General features: G+C 32.7%; 5 protein-coding genes across 5 annotated transcripts; 2 read left to right on the top strand and 3 right to left on the bottom strand.

The window, feature by feature from the left end:
• Positions 1 to 11,357: 11,357 nt before the first annotated feature.
• BO97DRAFT_462021 (glycoside hydrolase family 39 protein) lies at positions 11,358 to 12,999 on the bottom strand (the record flags this gene model as incomplete). Its single annotated transcript, XM_025699394.1, has 3 exons — positions 12,590 to 12,999; positions 12,227 to 12,534; positions 11,358 to 12,162 (listed from the first exon to the last, which is right to left on the bottom strand). Exons 1-3 carry the CDS (start codon positions 12,854 to 12,856, stop codon positions 11,358 to 11,360), a joined length of 1,380 nt encoding a protein of 459 aa, XP_025547196.1. The 5' UTR covers positions 12,857 to 12,999.
• A 211-nt stretch (positions 13,000 to 13,210) lies between these two features.
• On the top strand, positions 13,211 to 15,314 carry BO97DRAFT_462019 (glycoside hydrolase family 31 protein; the record flags this gene model as incomplete). The annotated part of the gene is made up of 2 exons (XM_025699393.1): positions 13,211 to 14,146; positions 14,203 to 15,314. The coding sequence occupies exons 1-2, from the start codon at positions 13,264 to 13,266 to the stop codon at positions 15,312 to 15,314; spliced, it is 1,995 nt and encodes a 664-aa protein (XP_025547195.1). The 5' UTR covers positions 13,211 to 13,263.
• A 548-nt stretch (positions 15,315 to 15,862) lies between these two features.
• BO97DRAFT_398947 (FTFMHR domain-containing protein) lies at positions 15,863 to 18,974 on the top strand (the record flags this gene model as incomplete). Its single annotated transcript, XM_025694214.1, has 5 exons — positions 15,863 to 16,032; positions 16,104 to 16,209; positions 16,369 to 17,628; positions 17,706 to 17,847; positions 17,929 to 18,974. 5 exons carry the CDS (start codon positions 15,863 to 15,865, stop codon positions 18,972 to 18,974), a joined length of 2,724 nt encoding a protein of 907 aa, XP_025547194.1.
• A 348-nt stretch (positions 18,975 to 19,322) lies between these two features.
• On the bottom strand, positions 19,323 to 21,038 carry BO97DRAFT_462010 (sugar transporter; the record flags this gene model as incomplete). The annotated part of the gene is made up of 1 exon (XM_025699392.1): positions 19,323 to 21,038. The coding sequence occupies one exon, from the start codon at positions 21,036 to 21,038 to the stop codon at positions 19,422 to 19,424; it is 1,617 nt and encodes a 538-aa protein (XP_025547193.1). The 3' UTR covers positions 19,323 to 19,421.
• Positions 21,039 to 22,488: 1,450 nt separating this feature from the next.
• Positions 22,489 to 24,417, bottom strand: BO97DRAFT_408596 (cytochrome P450). The gene is made up of 4 exons (XM_025695896.1): positions 24,154 to 24,417; positions 24,116 to 24,119; positions 23,233 to 24,020; positions 22,489 to 23,179 (listed from the first exon to the last, which is right to left on the bottom strand). Exons 1-4 carry the CDS (start codon positions 24,249 to 24,251, stop codon positions 22,522 to 22,524), a joined length of 1,548 nt encoding a protein of 515 aa, XP_025547192.1. The 5' UTR covers positions 24,252 to 24,417; the 3' UTR covers positions 22,489 to 22,521.
• Positions 24,418 to 24,786: the final 369 nt, after the last annotated feature.

Below are 24,786 nucleotides of genomic sequence, written 5' to 3'. Positions count from 1 at the left end.
ACTACATAGTAGCTTAAGGGGGGATATTTAGAGAGTTTTAATACTAGAGGGTATCTATTTTTAATAGTTAGTAAAAGTTATATTAAATAGTTTATAAAAATTTATTATATACTGTATTAGTTTTATTAAGATTTTTTAGAATTATAGTAAAGTTATAATAAATTAAATAAATATATTAGTATAGTATTAATATTATAGTATATTAATTACTTATAATAAATTATAATTATTAATAATAATCTATTATTAAACTTTTAAAAATACTACTAAATATATAATATATTATAGAATTTATAATAGTTAATTTATTATATAAATTCAGAATTCTACTAGTTATAATATAATTATAAAATAAAATTAAAATTATTTTTTAACTTATATTAATATATTAGAGATAATAATTAAAAATAATAAATAAAAAACTTTATATTAAAAATAGTTATATAAAATTAATATTTTATCTATACTATAAAAGCTATTTATTTTTATTTAATAAATATTTAAAATTATTATTTATATTTATTATAAATATTTTATTAATTTTATTATTTAGATCTAGAAGAATTTATTTAGAAGAATATTTATAATAAAAAAAAATAAAATAATATTATAATCTAACTTTTATAATAACTGTATTAAAAAAAATAAAAATTTTTTTTATTAAAAATAATATTAAATACTATAATATAAAAATACTAGATCTGATTTATATTAAATAAAATATTTAATATAAAATATTTTTAAATATCTAGATAAATAATTAGTATAAAAATATATAAAAAAGATTTTTATATATTTTTTAAAATTTAGAAAATACTTACTCTAATAATAGTTTTATTTAAGAATAGAATAAAAAATATAATAAATTATATTAAACTAGAGTAATTATAGTATATTTATTTTAATATATTAAAAAAAATATAGATAATATCTATTATTCTAAAAAAAAATATAAAAAAAAATAATTATATATTTATTAAAAATTAATATATATTATACTTATTAATAAGAATATAATATTAGATAAGTTATAAATATAATTAATATAATTATTAAATAATTTAAAGATAATCTAAATATATATTATTATATATATCTATTAATCTAAATTATAAAGTTTATTATAACTAGTTTATTCTAAAAAAATAAGTTATAAATTAAGATAATAATATATAGTTTATTTAAGCTTTAAATATACTTTTAAAAAAAAATTAATAAAAATAAAGATTAATAATATTAAAAAATAATAAACTTATATTTAAATTTTTTATATAAGATATTATAATTTATTAGTAGTTTATATTTATTAATAAATAAATTAAAATAAAATCCTATATAAATAATTAGAGTAGTTATATATTTAATTTATTTATTATTTTAAATATCTAGTAACTTATCTAAAATAATTTTAATATAAATTAAAATTTTATAAATAAAATATATATACTTTTATTATAAAATTTTTTTAATTATTAATTAAATATATTTAATATTATTATTATAAGATATTAAAATATATAATAATTATATATAATCTATTTTTTAAAATTCTATATTAAAATATAAAAATTAATTAAAATAATAATAATTACTATTATAATAATTATATATATATAAATTAACTAAGATAATCCTAATAAAAATTAAATATTTAGAAAAAAAAAATAGTATTATTAATTTTATATATTAAAAATACTTAATATAAAACTAGAATAAATTAATATAATATTAAAAAATAATAAGTAGAAAAATAAAAGTCTAGTTAAATTTTAATATAATTTATATTTTTAAATATTTTAGACTTAGTTACTATAGCTAATATATAAATTAAATTATTTTTTATAATATATTAGAATATTTATTAATCTTAATAGATATAAAAATATATTAGATATAATTTTATAAATATAATCTAATATTTTTTTAATCTAAATATAAGATATTATATAATTAATCTAGAATAAGATTTAAAATTAAAATAAAAATTTTAATTAATAATTAATAAAGCTATATATTTTTTATAATAAAATATTATTATTATTTTTTAAGTATTTATTATATAATAAGTATTCTGTTTCTGAAAAGCCTCTATCTAAAGATAATAATAATTATAAAAAATAATATTATAATTAGAAATATATTTTTTATATTATAAATAATAATATATCTAGTATTTTATATTAATATTATAATTAAAAATATTATTATTTTTAATTTACTAGAATATATCTCTAATTAATATTATAATAAATAAAATAATAATAGTAGAAATATTATAAAAGAAATTAAAAAAATTTTTATAATAATTTTAAAATTAGATTTAAAATTAGATATTATATTTTTAAAAGCTACTTTATAAAAATTTAAAATAAAAATAAAAAAGTTAACTAAATAATAATACTCTTAATATAAAAATATAAATAAAATAAAATAAAAGTTTTTAAATATATAATATATATTTTAATATATATTAAAATTATTAATAAAAAGAAATAAAGAGATAAACTAGATATCTAGTTAATTTAAAAATTATATAAAATAATCTTAATTAAAAAATAAAAACTTAAACTCTACTTAAAGTAGATATATCTAAATATAAAATTAAATTTTATAAGATTTAAGATTAATAATAAAATAAATAATATTATTATTTAATTAATTAAAAAATATATAAGAAATCTGGAGATTAATATAATATAAAATAAAAATTATTAAAATCTTAAGTAATAATTTCTTAATTAATAAAAATTTACTTAATAATATAAAATCTAGTAAAATAAATTTATATATAATTTAGTTTTATAATTTAATTAATTAATAATTTTTAATTATTAATTAAATAAATAGAATAACTTAATTTTTAATAAATAATAATAAATAGAAATTATATTTTATAAAGATTATTTTATTATATTAAAATTAAAAATTAAATCTTTATTTTTATTTAATAAACTTAATAATATTATTTAGTAAAAATAAATCTTTAATTAATAAAATAATATACTAATTAAAAATAATAATTAATAATAAATTCTATATATAAAAATACTAAAATTTATTAGAATTATTAGAATATTCTATTATTTTAAAATATATTTTCTTAATTTCTAATTTTAAGAATAGAATAAAATAATAAAGTTTTAATAAACTAAAATTATATTACATTATAATATTTTTAACTAGATTTTTTTAATATATTAATAAAATTAATATCTATATTTTTAGATTAACTAGAACTATATACTTTTTTATTAATAATAATAATAAAAATTTTCTAATATAGTTTTTAAGTATCTTAAGTATTTTAAGAATATTCTAAATTTTTTTAAAGATATTTATAATATATAGAATTTTTTATAAAATTTTATAATTATTTTTTAAAATTTTTATAATAAAAATTCAGAGACTAAAAGTTATTATAAATTTTAAAAATATAGATTTTATATAATAAAAAGATTTATAAATAAAGGCCTGTAAAAGATTTTTATAAAAATTATTAATTTTATTTAGATTAAAAAAAATATATTATAAAAAAAAAAGATTAATAAAAAAATATTAATTAATTTTAATTATAGATAATATTTTTTTCTAGAATATTAATTAAAATAAAAAATTCTAAATTAATATTCTTTTTTATATTATTAAGAAGAGAGTTATTAAAAAAAATATAATTATTAAAAAATTTAATATAAAAAAATTTAAGTTTATTATTTATTAAAATACTAGTATTAATAAAAATCTTAAAAAGCTTAATTATAGATAAAATAGATTTTTATTTAATAAAATAAAGATAAGACTTTATTTAATATTATAAAATCTAGATTTCTAGAAATATAGTATAATAATAGAAATATTTTTTAATTAATTATAAATAAATATTAAAAATTTTTAAAAATAAAAGATAAATAATTCTAGATAAATAAAAAAACTTTATATAATTATTATAATATATTTAAAAAATTAGATTAGAAGTAGTAAATTATATATTTAAAAAATATTTTTAAAATAACTTTATATTTTATATTAATAATTAATTTATTTTTAGTAGAATATAAAGAACTAGATATATTTTAATTATAATAATTTATATTTAGATTAGAATAATTTTAAATTTTATTATTTAAAATATAGTAATCTACTACTATAATAAAATTATCTATATATATATATCTTTAGTAAACTTTATTAAATTTTATAAATTTTAATTTAATTATTTATTATTATTATTAGTTTATATATTTATATATAAATAAATATATTATAAATATTCTAATATATTTTTATAAAATAGACTATTTTTTATAATAATAATTTTATTTTTATTCTAGATTTAAAAAGAAAGTAGTTAATTTATATTTTATATTTTTAAAATCTTCTTAAGAAATATTCGGAAATACTTAAGATTTATTAAAATAATTATAAAACTAGTAGTAGATATATAAAAGATTAGATATATAATTTTAAATTAAAATTTTTTCTTTAATCTTAATTTTTATTTTTATTCTTATCTTTACTCTTATTTTTATTTTTATTTTTATTTTTATTCTTATTCTTAGTCTTATTCTTTATTATAATTTATTTCTTATTTTTATATTTTATATACTCTTTATTATTAGAATTATCTAAAAAAAAATTTTTTTATTAAATTAATAATAAATCTTCTTCTGTAATTTTATTTATATTAAGTTTAATTTATATATTTTAAATATAAATTAATAATATTATTTATAATAGAAAATTATTAATTATTAGATATTTAAATTAATTTAATATATAAAATATATTAAATATCTAAATAATATAACTTTAACTATATTTATTTAAATTTAAGATTATTAGTTAATCTTAACTTTATTTATATATATTATAAAAATAGAAAATTATTATTATTTAAAAAATAATATCTAATATATTAGTATTTTTTATAAAAATTTTTTATAAAATTTTTTTATATTTTAACTACTTCTAATCTAGTACTGAATAATTATTAATTAAAATTATTAATTATATCTAAAAAAAAATTTTAAAGACTTAAGTAAAATTAAATTATATTTTAATTATTTAAAAGATAATAATATAATTTATATAATTTTTAATTTAATTTTTTTTCTTTATAAAAAGTATTATTATCTAGTTTTTAAATTTTTTAAGATAAATTTCCAGATATAATTTTTTTATTACTTATAAAAATTATAGATATAAAATATTTTAGTTTTAAAATAATAATTATTTTATTTTATTTTTAAAAAAATTTATTTTATTAGTTAAATAATTTTTTAATTATTAAGATAAGATATAAACTATTAATAAATATTTTATTATAATTTATTAAATATCTTAGTATTAGATAAAATAGATTTTATTTAATTTTATTAAATTATTTCTAATCTAGTTATATAATATTATAATTATTAAGTCTTTATATCAAATATTAAGTTATTTTTAATTATCTTTAATAATATTTATTAGTTAATAATAAATAATAATAATAATAGCAGCAGCTAATTAGAAAATAAAAATATAATTAATAATTTATATTAATTTAATAAAAAAGATTTAAAGAAGAGTAATATATACTAAATTAGATTTTATATTAAATTATAGCTTTAAGATTTTTATAAATATTTTAATAATAATTAACTTAATCTCTAAGATAACTTAAATTAAAGTAATTCACTAAAAAAAATTATAGATATATAAATTATATATAATATTAACTTAATAATAATAGTTTAGAAAGATTTTTTTTATTATTTAATTAATTAATTATAATTCTGTTTTTTAGTTTTAACTTTTATTTTTTATTAATTTTAATTATATTTATAATTAGAATATCTTTTATTTATAATATAAACTTATTATTATTATTACTAATAAATTTATCTATATTAATAAAGAATAATATTACTTAATTAATTTATAAATTTATTATTATTAGAATATATATTTAATATATTAAAAGTATAGATATCTTAAATTTCTTAAATTAATTTTTAATAATTTTTTATTTTTTTAGGCTGGTCTAGATATAAAAATATTTTAATTATATTATTATTAAAGTAAAATTTAATTATAAATATTATTAATAATAATAAAATTTTTTAATAAATTACTAAAATATTATTAGATATATAATTTTTATTAATTTAGAAATTATATAATTTCTATTAATTTAATAATATTATTTTATTTTTTATATATTTTATATTAATAATAAAAAATCTAATTATTTTAACTATAAAAATAGATATTAAAAATTATTTTAATTTTTTTAAATTATTTATAATTATACTAGAAGTTATTTATAAAAGATTTTTTTATATATTATTAAAAATTTATTAAATAATTAGTAAATTATTTTATTTAAGTAAATATATATAATTATAAATTATAAAATTAAATCTAAATATTTTATCTTTAATTTAATTTTAAATATTAAATTAAAGATTATTTTATAATTTTAATATAATTTATCTTATTATTTAATCTATATTAATAATATTATTTTTTTTTATTAATTCTCTAAGTTATAAAATTATTAGTTTTTTATTTTAAATTATTTATTTTTTTATTAAAAATCTGTTTTTTTTTATAACTAGTACTAAACTAGTATATATTATTATTATAAAACCTAGTATTATTTTCTATATATTATAATTTATAAAATAGATATTAAATATTATATAAATATAGTATTTATAAATATATATAATTTATATTTAGTTAATATATATTAAGTAGTTAATTATTTACTTAAAAATTATATATAAAATTAATAAAGAAAAGAAATAGATATTATAATATATTATTTAGAGATTTAGATCTAATAAGTTTATAAAATAACTTATAATAAAAATCTTATATAAATTAGAATTTTTAGTAAATTTTCTTATAATATTACTATATTTAACTAGACTAAATTTTAAATATAAAATTTTAATATTAAATCTAATTTTATTAAAAATAATATAGAGATAGATTTCTTTCTTTAGAAAATAAATAAAAATAAATATTTTTTTATTTTTAATAATTATCTATTTCTATAGTAGCTGTAGTAAATATCTAATTTTTAATAATTTAAATATTAAAAACTTTAATTTATTAATAAAAATTATTATATTTTTTTATTAATTTTAATCTTAATTTTAAATTCTATATTAGTAATATTATAAAATTATATATAAAAAGTTTTTATATTAATTTTTATAATTAGATAAGTTTTATATTCTAAAAAATATTTTATTTTAAAAAACTAGATACTTATTTTTACTAATTTAAATATATTAAATAAATAAGTTTTTTTTAGATTTTTCTAAATATAAATAAATTCTAGTTATAAAAAAGCTATAATTAAAATATATAATTTTTTTATATTTTATTAATATTTTTCTAGATAATTCTAATTTTTTATAAATAAATATTTTTAATATATAAGTTTAATATTACAGTAGATTTTTTATTTAATAAAAATAAAAACTAGTTTTTTAATTCTTTTAATTAATAATAAAATATCTAATTTAATTTTATATTTATTTTTAAATAGTATCTCTAAAATTTTTATATATTTAATTATTAAATATATTAGAATAGTTTAAAAATAAAAAATATATTTTATTTTATTAATTCTTTTTTTAAAAATATAATTACTGATAAATTTTTAATTATATAAATATTATTTTTCTATACTATTCTATTTTATAATAAATAATATAGAAATATTATTTTTAGATATTATATTTTAATTATATATTAGTAGTAGTAGTTTAATATATCTAGAAAAATCTTTAATATTATTAAAAAATAAAGTTATAGTTAATAATAAATTAAACTAAGTTTTAAATTATATATATATTAAAGTTTAATTTAAAAAATTATTATAAAAATAATATACTTTCTTAAATATATTTACTTTAAATATATTTATAAGATAGTAGAAAAAATTAATTAATATTATTTTTAATTTTAGATTAAAATATTTTTTTTATATACTAATTCTTAACTTTCTGTAAACTATAATAAGTTTTAAAAATATTATAATTAATAATAATTATAATTCTAGTATATTTTAAGTATTTTAAAAAATAATTATAATCTTCTATTAATTAATCTTAAATAAATCTAGTTATTTTTATCTGATATTAATTATTATTATAATATATTTATATATTTAGTTAAAATATAATAATTTATATCTTTTTTATTTATTATTTAATTAGATATAAAGAAATAACTACTAGAGTAAATTTTATTTTTAGATAATTTTTTTTATTTTTATTAATAGCTGTCTTATATTTTTTATTAAATATATTTATAATTTATATAGTATTAATTATAAAAGTCTTTTACTAAATAATTAATATTAATTTATATAAAAAATAAATATTATTATTTTTTATATTTTTTTTAATTTTATATTATTAGCTAGAATTACTTTTATAATTAATTTTATATTCTAAATTTATATTAATTTATTAATAGTAATTAGCTATTAAAATTTTATTAATATATTTTTTAATATCTCTAGTATATATAACTTCTTTTTATTTTTAATATCTAGATTTTTATATATTTTAATATAATTTTTAAATTAAAATTTTATAGTATTTAACTACTAGTTTTATTTTTTAATTTTCTTAAAATATTTTAAAATTAGTATAATTAGTTTATTTCTATTATTATTAATTTTATATTTTTATTTAAAATTTTTTATCTTACTGTAAAAATCTATATTAAAAATATTATAAAAAATAATTATTTTAAAATTTAAAATTATTTTTTTCTAGTATTTTTAAAAAGTTAATAATATTAATATTAATATAGATATTTTAAAAAAATTAATCTTATTAATTAAAATTATATTCTTAATTTTCTTAATTATATTTAGTTTTATTATATTTAAAATTATTATAATTAGTATATACTATTAAAAAGAATTTTTAATATTATATTTAATATTTTTTATTTAAGAATTATTCTTTTTTATTTATTAATAAGTTTATTTATTTATAATTAATTTTTATTTTTAAATAAGTTTATATTAAGCTGGATTAGCTCTTTTTTTCTTAAAATTTTAATATTATTAATTTAAATCTAAATTTAACTCTAACTCTGATTTTTCTTTTTAATCTTAATTTTATTTAATATAGTTTTTTTTTATCTAATATTTTTTTTCTTTAATTTTCTCTTACCTATTTTTATTAGTATATAAATTTATTTATAATAACTTTTTATATCTGGATCTAAGATTTATTATTTAATTATATTTTAAAGATTATAATCTTTTTATTCTTTTTATTAATTTATAATAGTATATATAAATTACTTAGAATATTTTTAAATATCTAGATTATTAAATCTATTTAATTTTTAATAAAACTATATTAATAAAATAGTTTATTATTCTAGTTTAAATTTATTAATTTTACTTAAATTATAAATATTATTAGATAATCTTATATTTTCTAGTTATATTTTTATAGATTTTTTTAAATATATTTAACTAGATTTTAAATTTTATTTTTTATTATCTATTCTTATACAGCAGCTAAATCTAAATTTTTTTTATTTTAATTTATTATTTTTATATAATTATTTTAAAGCTTCATCTAAAAAAGTTTAATTATATTAAATTAAAATTATTTAATCTATTTCTTTTTATTAAGAATATATAGATAGTTTATTATTTTTTTTTATAAATATTTTTTTTAGAGTAGTTAAAGTATTTAACTTAGTTTTAATTATTTTTATTAATAGATCTTTTATTTAAGTATTTATAAATTAAGTTATTTTAGTATTTATATAATTAGAATAGATTAATATAATCTATTTATAAAAAGGTTTTAGTTTACTAGAATTTTAATTAATTAGATTTTTTATAAATTTATTTTTATTTTACTAAAAAATATTTAGAAAAGGATTTTTATTATTAATAAAATTATAGAATAAAGGTATTAGACTAGATATTATAATTATAAAATATTTAAATTATTAATCTAGATATAAGAATTTAAATAAAATAAATAAAGAATAGAAAGATTAAAGAAGAGATTAATTAAGAAATTAAAAAAAAAATTATTAAAAAAATTAAAGAAAAAGTTAAAAAAGAAATTAAAGAAAAAATTAAAGAAGAGATTAAAGTAGAAATAGAAAAAAAAATAAAAAAAATATAATAAATAAAATAAAAATAAAAAAAAAGATAAGATATTAGTAACTAAATAAAAAGATATAATTTAATATATAAACTAATAATATTTATAAAGTAAAATAAATATAAACTTATAGTTTTACTTTAGTTTAGAAATTAAAAAAAAGAGTAAAAAGATAAGTTTTTAATATTATTAATTTATTAGAAAATAAACTTTAAAAGATATTAAAATTATTAGAAAATAAAGATATAATAATAATTTACTTTATTATAGTTATAAGATTAAATTTAAATTTTATATAATTATTTAAAACTAGTTAACTAATATTTATTAGTAAATTACTAGTAAATAATAAGTAATAACTGTTTTATAACTAACTGTAACCTCTCGCAACGAAGGCTATCAAGCCACTATGTAGATAGGGAGAAGCAGATATAGAACTATAGAAAAGAATGATCTAACTTAATTTAGACTAAAATTCATTCTTGGAAATTATAATACATAATTTTCCAAGATTATTTAATATAAGTAAATATAACTAAATCGGGGGGGCTTTAATATTTAATTATTTTTAATTAGACTTCTCTTATTTAATTTCTCTTAGAAAACATAAATCAGATATACATAGAATGAAGACTTTTTGTAATGATATCTATACTTATAAAGTATTATTTCTTACAGGAATTCAGGATTAGAAAGTACCTTTAACTTCCCGGCATCCTTTCTTAGGCCTTTGTGAATGCGCCCTATAACAATTGAAGACATCTGGGACCTCAACACCGTCCCAGTCCTCAAACTTGGGACCGAGACCAACCCATGCAGAGCCCTAGACCGAATGAAAAAGCTAATAGAACAAATGTTCACCACTCCAGCAAATCTAGCGTATGACATCGTTCTTGTTTGGCGATCAGGTACATACCTTTCGATATTATATATCTCAGATGGGTGTGTTCGCGGCCCAGCCACCTATATGGTATACCGATTGTCGGGGCCATGGTCCAGTAGAGACAAGTTCAATAAAGGAGGTTGCATGGTCTACTCAACACATCAATTGGACAGATAAATTAATGGGCATGGCGAATGACGAATTACACATCAAGAACCATAGTACTACTAGGTAACAAAATTTTCTGTCAACCTTAACAATACCTGCTATCTCTACTACCCAGTGCGAACTACCTTGGGTAACCGCTCAAGTACAGATCCAGTATTTCAGTATGCGAATTCAAAGGCATACGCCGTGTTGGGGGAGGAGAACTTCACCCACCATGTCACCGAATCGTCGGTGTATGTATGGGTCACTTGACCAAGATCCACAGAGGTATCAACTTCTCCAAATTGGCTGGTCCACGGGAACTCATATGTGGTGATTGTGATGCTGCCGGAGGATGGGAGCCCCAAAGACGCCAAGTTGTTAACGGTAATATCCCATGTTCCCGTCTTCGCCTTGCTGCCGCATAGGATCTTCACAACAGATCCTGTCTTAGTAGCGTAAACGTCAAATCCACCGTCTGCCGAGCCTGTGGTACCGAGACGAATGCCGGTTTGATTCAAATGGTAGTATTTGTAGACCTGGAACTCTCCGGTCGGCCAGTAGCCACCCGCTGTCGCACTATACGACGATGTTTCAGCATTCGGCTTGCCCACAAGCCCGGCCAGGAAGTCGTGAAGCGCAGTAGTCGAGAGCCAATTACCACGCAAGCCGAGAGTATCATAACGCTCGAAGCGACTAATGTACCAGGCGTCACCACTCGGTCGTTGTTCTGAAGGAGTCCCGTATTCGTTGACGTTGTTAGGTCGATTGGGTAGACCGTGCGAGCTGAGCAATGACTTTAAGGTTGAGTTGCTGGCCTGCAAGTCACAACCGCCGCCGCATTCGAGATGCCAGGTGTATTGATCGGGAATGGAATCGTTGGCACCAATAAAGCCCAGGAAGCCATCCCACCACGAGTTGCCAATTGCTGGTGGACTCGCAAGAGACGGGCCGACAAGAAGAACAGCTGGACCCAAGGCATCCCTATGGACGCCGGCATGCCAGTAGTCAGCACAGGCTTACATCTCTGGCATAAAGTGTCACTTACCGAAGTCGGTGAAAGCCCCGACCCCACATGTTCACCCACTGGGCCACTCCTCGATTCTTCCAGTATACGCCCTCGGGCTCATTCCACAGATCTATGTCCAATCCCGCAGTCATTGAATTGGATTGAATATCGGCTATGACCTGGCCCAGGAACGCGTCATACAATGCCCAGTTCCCGCCGTCGCCAGGATACGGAGCGCTTGAGTTCTGCGTGCTATCGGCCCCCCAGAGGTCATGGAGAAGAAGCTGAAAGCGGGCACCGTATTTTCTTGAGGTCTTGTAATTGGAGAGCGCTGATTGGAAGCGGCTCTGGTTCAGATATTAGTCCAGCATCTGGAATTTCGACCGGGTTATTTATTCATACCCTATATTCCTTCACTCCCCAGATCCAGCCTCGCTCTCCAGGATTGACAAGCTGCGCTCCACCTGCTCGGCCATATCTATATCCAACATCGGTGTAGAAATGGTCAGGAATTTGGCCTTCCTGGTCCGGGATTCCATAGATCCAGCCCGAAGCCAGATTGGCTGGAGTGCCACGGCTAATGGCAGCGTCAACGGTGGCGGTTTGCGCCAATGCAGTGCCAGAGTTGGCGAGCAGTAAAGTGGCCCATGGGAGCAAGGGAAATAACATAGTAAGAATCTGGAGGCTCGTAAATGATCTTGATGGTCAATGTAAATTCTGCCTACGGATGGTTCTTCATGCACTGGCATCTTATACCAACGACTCCCCGAGCCAATGGAGAAAGACTCTCTAAATGCGGAGGCGGGGTAGCCCCTGTGCAGAGAAAAATAACCCGAAACTTGGGATGGTTAAAGGAGCTCTGCCAAGAGGGGACCCACTCCCCCTCAGGGTCAGATGCACGGATGCCGATAAGTAGATATTCCCCGCCGGACTTGGCATTCCGACGGGGTGGAAGTGAATCAGGATAAGAGCTATTCACCCTGTATACGAATCCATGATTTATTACATGACACTTGAAGAGTTCATCTTGCCAACCGAAAATCACACAAACCAGTGATTCAAGCACCGGGTCCAAGATGTTCCGTGAGGAGACAAACCGCCTTACCTACGAGTACGACGCCGAGCAGCTTTATATCGAGCCCTGGGGTCCGAATGCCTTGCGGATCAGAGCCACAAAATGCGCGGCCATGCCAATTGAAGACTGGGCGCTCGAGGGGCAGCGTCCTCCCGTCATGTCCGCCGAAATCTCCATCTCCTCAACCGCCGCAAAGATCACCAACGGCAAGATCGAGGCTGTCATTACTCAATTCGGTAAGCTGACAGTCTTAAATTCACAAGGCCGGGTCCTACTTGAGGAGTACACGCGCACCCGTCGGGATGTTCTCGATTCTAAATGCAGTGCCATTGAAATTGAGGCCCGGGAGTTTAAGCCCATCCTGGGCGGCGATTACCACCTCACTGCACGGTTTGAGAGTATTGACCCGAATGAGAAGATATTCGGCATGGGTCAATACCAGATGCCATTCCTGGATTTGAAGGGTATCGACCTCGAGCTGGCGCATCGCAACTCTCAAGCCAGTTGCCCCTTTGCTCTTTCATCTCTCGGATACGGCTTTCTATGGAACAACCCCGCGATCGGGCGCGCAGTGTTTGGGAGGAACACAATGAGCTTTGAGGCATACTCGACCAAGGTGATGGACTACTGGGTTGTGGCGGGGGATTCACCCGCGGAAATTGAGGAGCATTATGCCAACGTCACCGGCAAAGTCCCTATGATGCCTGAATATGGCCTCGGTTTCTGGCAGTGTAAGCTACGCTATCAGACCCAGGAAGAGCTACTGAGCGTGGCAAGAGAGTACAAGAGCCGGAACTTACCGATCGATCTCATTGTGATTGACTTTTTCCACTGGCCCAAGCAAGGAGAATGGAAGTTTGACCCTACCTACTGGCCCGATCCAGGTATGTATCTCGGTGATCGCGATGAGGGACGCTAGCTGACCCGGATTTTTGCATAGCTGCTATGGTTCAGGAACTGCGTGAGATGAACATTGAGCTCATGGTTTCTATCTGGCCTACAGTGGATAAGAAGTCGGAAAACTTTGAGGAGATGCGCGAACGTGGTCTGCTCATTCGGGTGGACCGGGGCGTTCGAACTGGCTTGGATTTCGAGGGCGAGACCATCCACTTTGATGCTACGAACCCCAAAGCGAGACAATACGTTTGGAAAAAGGCTCGTGACAATTACTATGCCAAATACGGGATCAAAGTGTTCTGGCTCGACGAGGCCGAACCCGAATATACGGCATACGACTTTGACATCTATCGGTACCACCTCGGGTCAAACCTGGCGATTGGAAATATCTATCCGCGAGACTATACGCGGGCTTTCTACGAAGGCCTGACTGGCGAGGGAGAGGAGAAGGTGGTGAACCTGGTGCGATGCGCCTGGGCCGGCAGCCAGAAGTATGGAGCGCTGGTCTGGAGTGGCGACATCGCCTCCTCGTGGAGCAGCTTTCGGAATCAGCTGGCTGCTGGTCTTAACATGGGCATCGCAGGTTTCCCCTGGTGGACCACAGACATTGGTGGTTTCCATGGTGGAGATCCCACTGATCCAGAATTCCGCGAACTGCTTGTGCGCTGGTTCCAGTGGGGAGCCTTCTGCCCCGTTATGCGCTTGCATGGCGACCGAGAGCCCCGGCAGCCTCAACAGGGCACGACGGGAGGTGCGACGTGTTGTAGCGGTGCCGATAACGAGGTATGGTCCTATGGGCCGACTGTGTATGACATCTGCAAGAAGTATATGCAGATCCGCGAGGAATTGCGCCCATACACACGACAGCTGATGCAAGAGGCTGCGGACAAAGGCGCCCCGGTGATGCGAACTCTCTTTTATGAATTCCCCGAGGACAAGACGTGCTGGGAGGTGGGCACTCAGTACATGTTTGGCCATCAATTCATGTGCTGCCCGGTGCTTAGCGCTGGCCTTGTGACGATGACGGTCTATCTCCCCAGCCTGCCCCGTGAACAGAAGTGGAAAGCATTCCAGGGAACCGATGTCTGGGACGGTGGCCAATGGATCGAGGTTGGCTGCCCTCTTGATATGATGCCTGTTTTTGTGAAAGAATAGGCGAAGTGCTGGTCTGGTAGATTTACGTACAGTCTTAGATAGGATACGGAGTACTCGGTCCAACTCGGGTTTACCATCAAACTACAGACTGTGTTCAGAATTAAACACTAGCTATTCCTCGTAATTCCCCGTACGTAACAAATAGTACTCATACCCATATATATCTAGCTTGGGATGCCATTTCCCGACCGGCTGATCCTTGCTGTTAGATTAGACATCAATCTTGGCTTGATCATCCTTCGGGTGGGAATTCGGCGGTTCGTAGTGGCTGGGGCACGAACAATGTGGGGTCCGGCGGACTATTAGGACGGAGAAGGCCATAACTAGTTAGTTAGTTCACCCGAACGAATTACTAAGTACGCTGGAGTACGGAGTACATAACTATGTGTGGAACCCTCGCAGAAGAAGATTAAATGGGTGGGGACAGAAATTCTCCAGACTGCCTCCACAAGCACCACAAACATTCTCCATCCCCCCACCTGCGACCCCCCCAGCCCCGCAGTTCGTCGCCCTTCAAGGCTTACGGCATTATGGGAAACGATGCGAACATGGGTAGACAGAAAGGCATCAGGGGTACCAGACGCAACGAGCCACCTCTAATCTGCAACTTCTGCTGGCGGGGCTTTACGAGAAGAGAGCACCTTACCAGGCACCTCCGTGTTCATACTCAAGAGAGGCCGTTCACCTGCGATACCTGTGGGAAGGAGTTTTCTCGCATGTAGGTACAAGCGCCGAAATACTCCAAGGCCAATTGCTACTCTTCGGCGCTAACCCGCCCCTTACGGTTAGGGACATTCTGAATCGTCACACTAAAGTCCATGATCAGCAGCGCCCGGAGATGATAATAAACCGCACGCAGAGGCGCGCGGCCTGTCTGCAATGCGCGACCAGTCGGGTCCGTTGCACGAGAGGAGACCCCTGCACTCGATGCGAGTCAAAGGGGTTACCTTGTGAGCGTCGAATACGGGCATCCAAAAACCAACGCGCGAGCAATGATGAGAACACCGGATCGGGGACAAACTCGATAATTGATCCACCGGTGTCGCAGCCGGAGGAGACGCGAACAAGATCCCTGGAGCCAATAGCTATACTCGGCGACAACGCAGATTGGGCCCAAGACTCTCTTTTGAGCGACACGCGCGTCTATGACGCCCGGGCTGGAAATTCGCTTGACTCGGAAATCCCTTACGAGCCGGGGATGGATGGGGTCCCTCCGAGGGATGAATTGGCTTCCCGCTCCTTGTCGGCTATCAACTGGCTTTCACCGGACGAGACAATCCTCCAGGAATGGGCCAGTCAACTAGCTGGCATCCCAGATGGTGGTATATTTCCGACAGGTCTCGCCCTCCCGGATGTTCCCCCCCTACCCCAGCTCCTCAGTACGCAGCCTACCGTGGAGTGGGCTCCCGCCAGCCAGTCAGCCACCGATCATGCCCAGATGGAAACCCCAGCCGAGATGATGAGTTGCCCCGAGCGTGCAGCGACGGAGTCATCAGGAAAACCAATGGACGAACAATCGTCACAGAGTTCCCGAACTACAAGTGGCAAATACTATGTCCACGGCATCGCCTGGCGAGCTCCATTTCAAACCAGATTTCGAAAGGGGCAAGCCATGAGTCCTGTGGATAGAGGCAGCGTGACAACGTCGGCTCCCTCGAGCGTATCGATCGGATCTGTGGCCAACCTAGACGGAACTACGTCATCGTTGAGCAAATGGTTGGCCGAAGATGTCTATGCCAGAATTGTCCGAGGCGTGGAAGAGGAGACTCAGGCATCATCATGTCTTCCCTCGCTGCCGGCCATTCGGCTCTGTGTCCATCTCTACTTTGAGCGTCTGCATCCTAACTTCCCTTTTCTTAGTCAAACAGCCTTCGTATCCGAGAAGCCGCATTGGATACTGTCGCTGGCAGTGGCCGGAGTAGGAGCTGTATATTTGCGCTCATCACAAGGCTCACAATGGAAAGACACTCTGATGCAAGCAGTAGAATGCATTCTAGCACGTCGATTACATCAAGTCCAACGTCAGGTGAATACCACACCCTCAGCAACTAACGCCTTCGAAACGGCGAACCAAGTCGAGGATGTTCTACCCCTGGTCCAGGCCAAGGTTTTGCATTTGTTGTGTATGCTGCATAGCAGCATGTCGTATATTTCCCAGCGTGCAGTATTTGAGCGGGCCGACTTGGTACAGTGGTGCTCGTTTCTAAACCTAATCCCCGATTCTGTAGGTGTCTCTGGATTGAGTACCCGCCGCAAGGACATCCATCAGTGGATAACGGAGCAATCGTCACTGAGAACCGGAATGATGATATGGGTGAGTGGAAGTGTTCGATACCTGCTTCTTACGGCTGTCCCTCAGAGACGCAGCGATATTCTAACGGGTGACTATAGCTATTGGATTCCATGATGGCCTATGAGTTGAACTGCAATCACCTTATGAAACTGGGAGACCTCAGAGGCTTGCTGCCCTGCCATGAGACGGCTTGGGAGCGTCCGTCCCTTGAAAATATAGCTTTTGCTGAAAGCTTCTCCGGTAGGAACACCGTCTTGACTTGACTTTGTCCTGCGCAGAATTATAGGCTGACTCGTGACTCTGTGTGAAAAATGATAATAGTCTCTCTTCTGGAGGCCCTCGATCTGATTTACATCGAAAAACGCCTTCCTCCCCAGCTCAGCCAGTTCAGCCAGACTCTGCTCATCCACGCTATCTACCAACGGACTACAGAGATTGCCGATCAGAGCCGCATGCGATTGTCGTCATGGAGCCCCACAGACAGCGTGCAAATAACTACATCAGGGCCAGCTTCAGCTCAAGCAATGTGGCCTCCATCAAGTAGCCTCTTCGTGAAGTGGCGCAACGCTGCCTGTGACTCACTTGACGTCCTGCACTGTACGGCGAATAGTCGTGCTGCCGAATCATGCTGGGAAGAGCCCACCATCTTGTACCTGCATCTCGCTAGACTGATCCTTCTGTCTCCGTTTGTGCACTTTCAAACGCTGGCACAAGACCCTCTGCTGCCCGCACAGGGCGGGCTTTCTGCCCATACGTCTCACCAGGAAAGATTTGAGCACGCTCGTAGTCAGGTATTTCAATGGGCAATTCAAGATCAGTTCAAGGCCCGGCTGGCAGTCATCCACGCCGGGGCTCTGCTATGGCATGTGCGTCGATTCAGCACTGATAACGTCATCGAACCGTTCTCTGTCTATATCGCGACCCTCCTTCTTTGGGCATACAGTCTTTCCGCGCAATCCGTCAGAGTACAAAGCAATACGAGTCACCAGAGCGGAACTGGTAACCATCTGCCTTCGTTGGATCAACTCCCCGATGATCAGGCACTGGCAGATGAAGACGATGCAGCAACGGATCAATCCGATGCAGAGCCACGTTTGATATATCTCGATCGGCCTCTGGATGATGAGCTTGTGCAGATGTACATACGCGTTGGAAACAAGGTGTCCGCTCAGCTTAAAGGTGTTGGGGATATTACTAGTGATGGCGCACCAGTGAAAATCCTCCGACAAGGGTTTTACTTGCTTGCAGGGAAGAGGTACGTTAGGAGGGACAGCCCAAATAGCACGACCGGGGAGAGAATCGTTCATACCTGGGGTATACAGCGGTTGTACGCGGCAACAATAAGGTGTTTAATTGAAGCGAGCTGAATGATGACCCATCTCACGATCTACTATAGGTGATAGAGTCTTTTACTTCTACCATATCCGCAATCCCAATTTCACCATACCCCGTGGAGCTCCTTAGACTACTGAGTATTTAATTTCCTTCATAGCAGAAGCCGCTGGGGCTTTGGAAAGGTGCCTAAGGACTTTTAATCCCTCCTCTGATGGGCTCTCCCTTCTTGTTTCTTCATGCTAGAGTTTTGGATACGTCACGTCCAATTACAAAAGGACCGAAATCTTACATTGCATATCGCCAGTTCATAGCCATAGACATTACAAGTGGAAAGTTTAGTAGTAAACAAGCACGCAACACCCCTAAAGTATATAATTTCAGGCAGCCTAGGAAATCCGTGTCACGAATCACCCAAGAACAGGGAAAAGAGCAAATCACACAACCTATTACCTGAAAAGGGCCCCTGGCCTAGGGCCCTCCTACTCCTCCGTTGAAAGAGCCTGTTCCCCCTCGGTATAGGCATCGACGCGATACTTGGCGAACTTTCGAGCTGAGATCTTCCTAGCAAATAGGATATCCAACTCTTCAAATGTCTTGCCCTTCGTCTCGGGCAGGCGGAAGTACGTCCAAATGAAAAACAATAAAGCCCAGCCGGCCCAGAAGAAACCAGTCTTCCCTTTCCAGTCTCCTGCTGTGGGGTTGAGCATGTAGGGGTTGACGACATTGCAGACAATCTGCGCGATATAGTACGTAATTCGGGATAGGCAAACGGACTTGCTTCGGAGCCGGGTGGAAGAGGTTTCACTGATGATCGCGTAGCAGATGGGTCCCACTGTGAGATAGTAGACGAGAAGCCAGATGAGCATCATCGTTGCTTGGGCATAGTTCCCAGACACGGAATTCGCAGCCCCCACTGACACGAAACCAACCACTAGCAAGACTATCGTTAGAAGGCCTAGGCCCCAGAGGTACAGAGTACGGCGGCCAAACGCGTGCAAGAGATACCACGAGATGATCGTTCCGATGGAGGCCAGCCCTAGTCCACCCACCGACATTTTGAACGAGATTGAAGTCGGCAGACCAGCCTGAACGAAGAAGTATGTCGGAGTACCACCCATGGCGGAACCACAGAAAGGTTGGGCGGCAAAGGCCAGGCACACAATTTCCGTTCGACGTCGATCAATGCCTCGAAAACAATCCCAGTAGCTTGTACCTTGGTCGATCTGCTTTTCCAGTTCGTCGGTGTGAATCATCATCGCTATGGCTTGTTTGGCTTCGCCACTCGCGCTGGAGTAGCCGAGACGGACCATGCTTTTTTCAGCGGAGACATAATCCCCACGTCGGACGAAATACCACGGGGACTCTGGTGCAAAGAGCAAGACAAAGGACAGTGGAATGGGCCATGCCCACTGGATGGCAAAGGGCACGCGATATCCCCATTGTGTCTCGTTCCCAGAGAACGCAGACTGCACTCCGGCCGATATAAGCTGGCCAATGGCCCAGCAAAGGTTCACATATACGGTGAGGTAGCCACGCAGGGCCATAGGGCAAATTTCCGAGGCATAAGCAGGCGCCATGGTTGCGAAGACGCCCCACGGAATACCGCAGAGGAATTCGCCGACCAGAAGAACGGGCAAGTTTGGCGCAAAGAAGGGAATGAATATAAAGGCCGTGATAGCTACCAGACTGGCCAGTAACACATTGCGGTAGCCCAGACGATGGGTGAAATATCCATTAGCGAAGGCGCCGATAATGGTGCCCACAGAAACGGCGTTGCTGAGGCCATTCTGCCAGGACGCGGTGATCTGGTAGCTGTTGCTACTGGGAATGTATTCGCCGTAGTGTCGGGAGAAGGCCGGCTGGGCAAAGAAGGAGGACATAAGGACGATGTCGTAGCCTTCCATGACGACTGAGGTCGACAGTAAAATTGACCACATGACGGCCTTCGGATGCTTGCGCAGGGCGCCGGCGAGAGTCAATTGGTGTTCCTCTTGCGCTGCCTGTTTCGCAAGCTCGTTGGATTTGACAGGCTCTTCGCCTGGCCCGTCCTCTAGGTGCGCCACAGCGTTGACCTGCTTATCCTCACTAAAGCTCATATCGGATCGGCCTTCACTAGGAGAGACTCCTGACGAGACAAGGCGGTTGAAAGTAAGAAGGAATTCGGAAGTATGACCGATACCCAAGCTCTTCGCAAGATGCCACGTCACGCGAGTCGAGAGCAGACTGATGTCGGTTCAGTTTGTCCCTATTTATGTACTCACAGAACGGACAGGGACACGTCGGGAGGGAGAAATATTCTCACATTTGTATCATCCAGGGCATGCTCGAGACCGGGACCCTACGCCTCGCTTGCGGAAAATGGTCGGTTAGAGTGGTGATGAACAGCTGGGGTAAACTAAAATGATCAACTGACTGGCAAATTAACTCCCCCGGTTTTCGTCTTTCGGTATTGAGCCGATGATTCACCCCCGCCGGAAAGTTTAATGCTGGTTGCTGGTTGCTGGGTCCCGACGGGGTAATTGGGTAGAGGTTCGAATTTTATTGGTGTTCTAAGAAGTTCTAAGACTGTAGGATGCTGTGAGGGACCGTTCATTATTGTTCAGAGATTACAACTTTGTTTTCCCGCTAACTTTGTAGTTGGGGCATATTTAACCATACTTTTTAACTTAGAAGTGCATCCCATAGTTTTCGGTTTCCCCGCAGTCTTCCTGACTACTGCCAACGGCGAGACTGCGGGGGAAATGCGGGGGATTGAAGGTGACAAGGGCCAATCATGCGGAGTCCTTACATATGGAACCCTGTTGCAAATACCTCAACATCTTCCTTGCCCGACCCGAAAGGCTTTTCAATGTGTGTTGAATGTCCGGGCTGAGGGCCTCGGAGAATTTGCTTGCACGATCTAGTTTAACTCATGAAATATCTGGGGAAACATTGACTACACCAAGCATCCCATCTCGTACTATTATCTAAACGCTGAATGTCGGAAATATTGTCATGAAAGGAGGGCTGAGAATGATCAGGGGAAGTGAATACGATAAAGGGAGGCATTGTAACTAACCACGAAAGTGTAATTTAGCCTCCGGTTTTATACTAGGCTATATGCATTCCAACTGCGATTCTAGTCTTTGGAAACGGAGCAGGTACGCCTAGACATTGACATCTCCCATGGGACTCCCATGAGTCCCACCAAGCCCATATTTTTGCAGAATGTTCCCGAATATGTAGGATCGATAAATGATAGGATCGATTCAGGACAGTTACGTGAGAGCCCCTTATATTGAATTGGAAGAAAGGATGTAACATAGGCAACCAGGCTCCCTTTATACTATATTACGTTCTTCGGCTGGTTACTATAATAATGAGGTATGCCGCTGCTAGCCAGTATATGAGTGTTGCACTCACTGCATCACAAGCACGGCAACTATTGCACAAATCAAAATTTTGTTGGCCATCTTCTATAATGAGATGTTATTACTATTAACTCTCGAAGCGGGCTATTTCTCTAAGTGGTTATAGATAATAATACTCTCGAAGTCTCTTTATATTTGTCGTTTCGCAAAATGACGAGAGTTCTAGCTTCTATACCTTTCGCTGTGTAAGCTTCAGGATCAAATCACCGCCGTCGAGTGGCCGGCCGGGTCCAAGGCTTGGTGTCGCTTCATCCAATTGAGGGAACGGCTTTCCTCGAATCCCGAGCACCTTTTGACTTGGTCCCAAGGCTTCAATATCATACCTCCATAGCACGAACGCCACGAACGCGAGCACCATGTGCCGGCCCGCAGTCCGGCCGCTGCAGAGGGTCGTGCCGCCTCCGAACCCGCGGAACTCCGTCTTGTGGGTCAACGACTTGTCCCGCTGGAACCGATAGTAGTCAAAGGTAGAAGGATTTAGGCCGAAGGCCTCTTCACTCATCATGTGTAGTCGTTGGGGAATCGCGATGATGGTGCCTTTGGGGATACCGTAGCCATCGAGCGTTGTAGCCTGGGTGGTCTTGCGGATGCTACTGCCCGTGCTCGTATAACGCAGCGTCTCGTAGAACACGGAGTTTAGAAGCGAGCATTGGCTTGAGAGCCAATGCTTGGTGAGTTCGTACAATGAGGCGCCGTTAAGCTCGGGATTGGAAACCCCAGCGCGCATGGCCGGTGCGATCTCCTCCCGGATCTGATCGATGACGGTAGGGTTGTTGAGCAGATGAGCGAGCATCCAGAAGGCAAGCATGGTAGGATTAATGCTAAGTCTGCACACTTTGTTATTCAGGCGTGGTTATCCTAGGAATTGGTTCAGACTCACCCCGACAGGATGGTAAATACAATTCCAGCTATATCCCGAGTCGAGAGCCCAGCTTGCTTGTAGTCGTCGTACAACTCGTTCACAAATGCGACAGATCCAGGTCGATTTATTGCGGGGAGGGAGTAGTACTGCGCGAGGACATCGACCAATCGGTCGCGGGGTTGTGTGGCAGGCTTTGCTAGAGCAGATGGAAGCTGATATATCACCCTCCAACTCTGGGTATCCCAGTCACTGAGAATGACGCGCAGATTTGGCTCAAGCTCCAACAGCCGGGTTCCAAAGAAGGAGTCCACCTGAGCATCCACAATCGCGTCCCTGCAGAGAGAACGGAGTGAAACGACCTTGTGCTCTGGACTCGACCCAAGCACACTGGTCGTGTAGAGGGTGTTCCATTGTAGAGCCTGGCTGAACCCAGCCAATGAACTGTCCAAAAATTGTCGCAGCATGTCCGGCCGGTGGAACTGCTTGTGCAGAAGCTCGACGCCGGTATGCGCACAAGTCAGCTGCTTAGGATTAGGGAAAATGGAGACATAGCCTTGGGCAGGGGTTCTCCAAAGTAGTGGCTTATTCTTCGGAGAGACCTTGGCCATGTCGTCATACACGAGATTCATAAAGTCCTCGAAACTAAAAATACGGCGTTCCTTGTCGATTGTCGAGATCTGAGCTGCTGTTGTTGCCAGAACGATATCCTGTCCAGCAATACGCAAGGTGCAGTGCTGGGGACTGAACTTCTTGGCCTGGAAATACAGGCGATTGGAATTGCGGAAGAAAGGGATGACATGACCTAGCCAGATGAGTCCCTGTTCTGGTCAAGGCGGCCTGCTCATAGTAGGCATATCTCGTGACATACCTAGGTCTAGGAAGGTGAGCATCTGGATCGATGGTATTACCATGAGAGCAGGGCCATTTGCTGACTTACATGGAATCCAGTATGGCAAATACTGCAGCCGGTGAGGGTAGAGTCGCGGGCGGATTGTGAAAGCCCAAATCCGCCATGCAAGCAACAGAAAGAGTGGCATATAAATAAGCGCATTGCGACTGAGCTCGTACGCGACGACAAACATATTCAAGTGCGCTTGTTGATCCTGCCTCCTTTGAAAATCCCAGTGAATGACAGATTGTTGTGACTCCAAGTGGACTAGACTTATTTAGCGACACTGAGATCCGGCTTACTGATATAGCCCGTGGCAGGTTTTGAATGCCCTGGATCGTGTCCAAACAAGAAAGAGAAAAAATAAAAAATGGTTCTATGTCTATTCAGGGCCTGTAAGTTGGCTTCGGGTAAATACACCGGCAAGGATCAATAGGCCGGCAAATGCTTTACTTGACGTTGACGCTTTGGAGCCTACTCAGACAAGCAGGACGGGAAACTTCGCTTGGGGGCCAAAAGTCTAGGCGAAGAGCAAACATAATTGTGCTTACATAAAATACATTCTTTCCCCTCAAATTATAGACTAGATTTGATTGCCGGGGGCTAGAGAGGTAGGAGCAAAGACCAAGTCCAAGTCGGCAATCCCCAGCAGGAAGAACAAGCGTTCTCAAAGCTCATATGTC

Source organism: Aspergillus homomorphus (assembly GCF_003184865.1).
Source record: "Aspergillus homomorphus CBS 101889 unplaced genomic scaffold BO97scaffold_54, whole genome shotgun sequence".
NCBI classification, from domain to species: Eukaryota; Fungi; Ascomycota; class Eurotiomycetes; order Eurotiales; family Aspergillaceae; genus Aspergillus; species Aspergillus homomorphus.
This window is presented reverse-complemented; position numbering and strand designations above follow the sequence as displayed.